Source organism: Octopus bimaculoides, chromosome 24, assembly GCF_001194135.2.
Source record: "Octopus bimaculoides isolate UCB-OBI-ISO-001 chromosome 24, ASM119413v2, whole genome shotgun sequence".
Taxonomy (NCBI): domain Eukaryota; kingdom Metazoa; phylum Mollusca; class Cephalopoda; order Octopoda; family Octopodidae; genus Octopus; species Octopus bimaculoides.
Window position 1 is genome coordinate 244924 of NC_069004.1, and position 5387 is coordinate 250310.

The window sequence follows — 5387 nt, forward strand, 5'->3', positions numbered from 1 at the left end:
CATAGCTTGCACCGGGTACATCTTATAGAGTTACTACCTACTCCTTTTCTACATACTGAGCAGGGCCATCTACCTGAAGGGGTTTGTGTTTTATCTACCTTCCTACTTATTAGGATTTTGGTTTTAGCTAGGTTGACTCTAAGGCCCTTCAATTCTAGACCTTGCTTCCACACTTGAAACTTCTCCTCTAGTTCTGATAGTGACTCCGCAATTAGGGCAAGGTCATCAGCATAGAGGAGCTCCCAGGGGCAACCTGTCTTGAACTCCTCTGTGATTGCCTGGAGGACTATGGTAAATAAGAGGGGGCTGAGGACGGAAGGGGAAAAAAATGAAAAGATTTTGTTACCTGTAAGCAAAGTTTTCTGCTTGCTTCCTTGTACCAATCAACTGTACAATGGCATAGAACATCTGCAAGCCATCTATCTTCTCCTGTTTCTCTAGCACCAGCATGAAATTGTGGCCAAAACATGACTGCATCATAACCCAGTCGACAGCTCCAGGTAGATTAATATCAGTGGCCAAAAACACAATGTCTTCACCTGAACAAAAAAACAAAAAAGAATTTTAGAAGTAATTTTACTTCATAATTACCAATCCCTTTAACAGTGATATCCATTGCTAAGTCAATACACGAGTGTATGGGCAGCCTGAGTTTAGCAAAATGAGGATGTTTATGAGACTTATTACTAGTGAGAGGGTTATTACCTACTCCTATATGTGACCGGTAGAGCAGTTTATCATCCCAAAACAAACAGTAAACTTAACTGTGAAATAACTCTATGAAGCCAAAACTAGTTAAAGAGTAAAAGTGTCTATCAATTATAGCAAAACATATTTACTTTTCTACCCCTCTCAGATTTTCATGTAACTCATTCCAGTGTTGGTATCTATTGGCACCCAGTTATCCACTGCTAAGCTATTCTCTAGTTTTATGATCTTTTCACTCATCCATTCATTATTAATATGCATTATTTACTAATATCTACTTTCGTAAGTTAATTATTTAAATTGACTCTTCAATATATAACTTCCTAATCTCTCTCTCTCTCAACCTTAGTTTTCTCCTTAATTCTTCATGTAATTTCCAAATGAAATCTCTCTAAAATACCCTTACTTCTTTCCTTCTTCTTCTCTCCAACTTGGCCCCATAGTCTTTCGTACTATCTCTTAAATAACCCTTGCTCGTTTGCCTATTCCCGCCCCCACCAATACTGGATATCTCTCTTCACTCACCAGAAACAACCTCCCAAATAGAGGATGCAATTGGTTGTATCCTCTATCATACCTGCAATTTCGCCTCCCTCTTCTCCCCCTCTCTCTCGGGACAAACGCAACTAGTTTAGCAGCCCGCTTGCTTAATCTAACATCGGCATACTGATATTCATATTTACTTTTCTTCATTTATTTATACTTATATCTGCAGCACCAGTAATGCTTGAATTTACAATGTTCATAATTCTTATACTTACAATGCTGCTAACACTTACTCTTACCCCCAGTGGGGGCAACAATCTTAACATGCTTGAATGATGACAGTTCAAAAGTGAGAACAGGTATAGCATGTCTATCAAATGAACATGGAAACCTTCTTTTCAGGCACTGAATAACTTCTCTCATCCCCATGTCTCCTCCCACATTCTTTTCCCAGTTTTTAGAGTTGGCACTGTCAATGTAGGCACTTTGAAAGGTAGGTCTAGTGAGATTGTAGAGATGCTTGAGCAGAGACATGTTGATGCATGCTGCATACAAGAGGTAAGGTGGAGAGGAGCTTCAGCCAGGGTCCTCACAGGCAAGGCACATAGATAGATAAAATCTTCTGGAACAGTATTGGAGTAGGGGGTGTAGGCATACTCCTTGCAGAGAAATGGTTGGATATGGTCATAGAGGTAGTCAGGGTATGCGATAGAGTGCTTCAGCTCAGGCTAGTCTTGCAGAATAGTATAGCTACAATTATCTCTGCCTACACCCCACAAGCGGGCCTACCAAATGATCAGAAGGACCCCTTTTATGATATCCTTCTACAGGCTACCTCAAAGATGAGTGGCAATGACCTCATCTTTGTGGCTGTAGATTTTAATCGGCATGTTGGATGGCAATCTGGTATCTTCCATGGTGTTCATGGAAGCCATGGAATTGGTTCCCGAAACAAAGAGGGAACTAGGCTACTGGTGTTCTGTGATGCAAGCAACCTATTAATCTGCAACACTAACTTCAGGAAGCCAGACAGCCAACCTCGTAATAACCCATCAATCAGGCAACTCTGCTAGCCAGATCGATTTCATCCTCACCAGACAGCGGGATGCATGGTTCCTCTTAAACACAAAGACTCTCCCTGGTGAAGAATGTACCCCCTAGCATAGACCAGTCATTAGTGGCTTTAGATTTGAGGCCAGAAGGATGCCAAGAAGTAGACCAATCCAGAAAGGATTTGGAAGCTAAAGAACCCTTCACACAGTCAGAGATTTAGGGTTAGGGATATCCTCACTGAGAAATTTAATGAGAGGGTGGAGGAGCTATAGACTTGTGACATAAAGGGTAACTGGAAATTCCTATGTGACAGCTTACTGAGCGCCATAGACTAAATCTGCAGCTGGTGCAAAGTCCCTTCCAAGACCTAGGTTAACGTGGTGGTGGAATATTACAGTAAATGCCATTAGAGCAAAGAAACAGGCCTGGAAAACCTGGAAGAGATAGGGTAGCATGGAACTGTACCAAATAGCCAGAAGAGAGGCTGGGAAACAGGTATATATAGCCAAGAGAGAAGCAGAGAAGTTTGCCAATGTTCAGCAATGTGAGGACCAAAGAACTGAAGTATTTCGGACTGCAAGATAGTATGTGCGATGTTACAGGAGAGAAATCTGTCTGCATGGATGATGGTGCACTTGCTTTTAATGATTCTGCAAAGAAAGAGGCTTGGAGAAGCCATTATGAAAGGCTGCTGAATGTGGAGAATGAATAGGAGAAGGAGAGCCTGCCAAATGTTGATCCAGTTGAGGGAACAGCTACCTGAATCAATAGCACCCTGGTAGATAAAGCAATTAAGGATATGAAGTCAGGAAAAGCCCCCGGCCCACCAAGAGTCACTGCTGAGATGCTTAAAATATCTGGTGGTGTGGGATATGGTCTAATCACCCGTACTGTAAACTCGGTAGTTCACGGAGGAGTCATACCCAATGACTGGCGTAGTAGCACCATAGCCAATTGCTACAAAGGTAAAGGTGATGCTTTAGATAGAAATAACTACAGGGGTATCAAACTGCTGGATCAGGTGATGAAGGTCACGGAGAGGGTCATAGCCCAACTAATTAGGGAGAGAGTCTGCTTAGATGAGATGCAGTTACATGTATTAAGCCATTTAGAAATACAAAATATATTTTCCTTTTTTCAAAAGAAACCAATGGTATCTTACCTTGCAGTGTCGTTATGCTTTTGTGAGATTGAACCAAGTGTGACATAACTTGCTCTAGAGAACCTTGCCACTTACAGGATGCACCAGGGCAGGGACAACAGTAGGGCCTGTTAAACAAAAGAGAAATTCACTATGGTAAAAGAATTAGATATGGTCATTATCATCTTCATTATTATTTCTATAGCACAAAACCCATTGTTTTATGTCCAGAATACGTAATATTTTTCAACTCTTCAATACTTCCACTGTGATTTAATTGTGAAATTAAACATTCTTCATACAGAAATTCTATCATGAAATGAATTTCTCAAAAATGGCTGTAAGAAAGTCATCATCATCATTGTTTAACATCCGTTTTCCATGTTGGCATGGGTTGGACAGTTTGACCGAGGTGTGGAGAACCAGTGCCAGCACCCGGTTCCACTCTGATCTGGCAATGTTTCTAGGGATGGATACCCTTCCTAATGCCAACCACTCCGAGAGTGTAGTGGGTGGTTTTTATGTTCCACTAGCACAGGAGCCAGTCAGCTGGGCCAGGCATCGATTGCGTTTGGATATATTATAACTACTACAACACACCATTGCCTAACAATGGATCTCATTACTGGTATTAAAGCTTTGTTGCTGCCATTCCATTTCCAGCCATTTATTTTCCAATCACTGATGGGTTTCAACTGTTGTTTAACGCTCCAACAGCAAAATTAAATTTCATGGTTATTCCACAAATGATGCAAAAAATAGACCAAACTCATTGCCATAAGAAATTAATGGATCAAATACTTGGCAAAAAGACTTTTTCCAGACATCGATCTGTGATACATCTGGACACATCGTCAATGATGTTTCCTGAGGGTCATAAGGTGCTCAGGGTCTTTCAACAATCAAACATCCTCCTCACCCAGGTGTCTCCAACGGAGCAAGGATCAAATCCTAGCTTGTGTCCAGTGAGCACTTCCCCCTTCAAGGGCTTGCGCCTCCTGATCCGCAGCCACCTTGAAACAGCTGCTGCTGCTACCTCCACACTTAACTCGATGCCAAGCATACTGTAAAAAAACTCTGCAGAGAGACTGGCCAGCACACACTCTCTGCATCTCACTTCAATGGCAGGCTCGCCAGCCAGTGCTTTGCCATAATCCCACTAAACTCAGCATATTTCTTCCTCTTGCTCTTGTTAGCCTCCTTGATGCAGATCTCCCACAGGACAGAGAGTTCTAACAGAACCACTTGCTTGCATGCTTCTCAGATCAGCACCATATCTGGCCTTAGTGATATTGAAGTAACAACTTTAGCTGCTTCTCTGGGTTAACTTGTAGCTCACAGTCTTTTGCTGATCCAGGGATGCCATAAGGGGCAGACCTAGCTGCGACAAAGGTAATGAACTTCTTTGCTGGGTAGAAGTACTTGCAATGCCTGATCTCACCTAGGATGGTGTCACAGTTAGTTACTACAAAAGTGACTCATCTAAGATACAGAGTGAGAGATTTGGTAACTTGTTCATTCAATGAAATTTCCACAATCCTGTTCACAAAGTTGTTAGTTGTATGAAAAGTAATATCAATCCAGATTGAAACAAATACAATCATTCCAACAATACGGAAGTTCAAATATACACATGAATATATATGTGTGAATATATCTCTGTGTGCATGATGTAGGCATGCCTACTGTGTGTGTGTGTGTGTGTGTGTGTGTGTGTGTGTATGAGACACAGATATGATAGAAAAAAGTAAAATACAAAAATAAGTGTCCTCTTACCTGCACTCACATGTTTCTTCATGTTCAGACTTCTCAGTGTGTAACAAAGTAACTAAACAGCCATTAGTAGAGTATTTACAAGGGAACAGCACTGTCATTGCTACCTTCTCCATTGCTAAGTTGCGAATATTTCCTGCAGTAACAACAACAGCAATGATAATTTCTTACACAGGTTCAAGGATACACATTTGTTTTCTTTTTTCTTCATATTCTTAGATCGGAA

The 5387-nt window shown here is 41.3% G+C and overlaps 1 protein-coding gene across 1 annotated transcript in view; it reads right to left on the minus strand.

The window, feature by feature from the left end:
- Positions 1-5387, minus strand: part of LOC106875559 (E3 ubiquitin-protein ligase SIAH1A) — a 65124-nt gene that overhangs the window by 3859 nt on the left and 55878 nt on the right. Inside the window, exons 6-8 of the mRNA XM_052976188.1 lie at positions 5165-5297; positions 3410-3516; positions 347-539 (exon numbers count right to left, since the gene is read on the minus strand). Of these exons, the coding sequence (XP_052832148.1) occupies positions 347-539; positions 3410-3516; positions 5165-5297 (433 nt within the window). The remainder of the gene's footprint in view (positions 1-346; positions 540-3409; positions 3517-5164; positions 5298-5387) is intronic.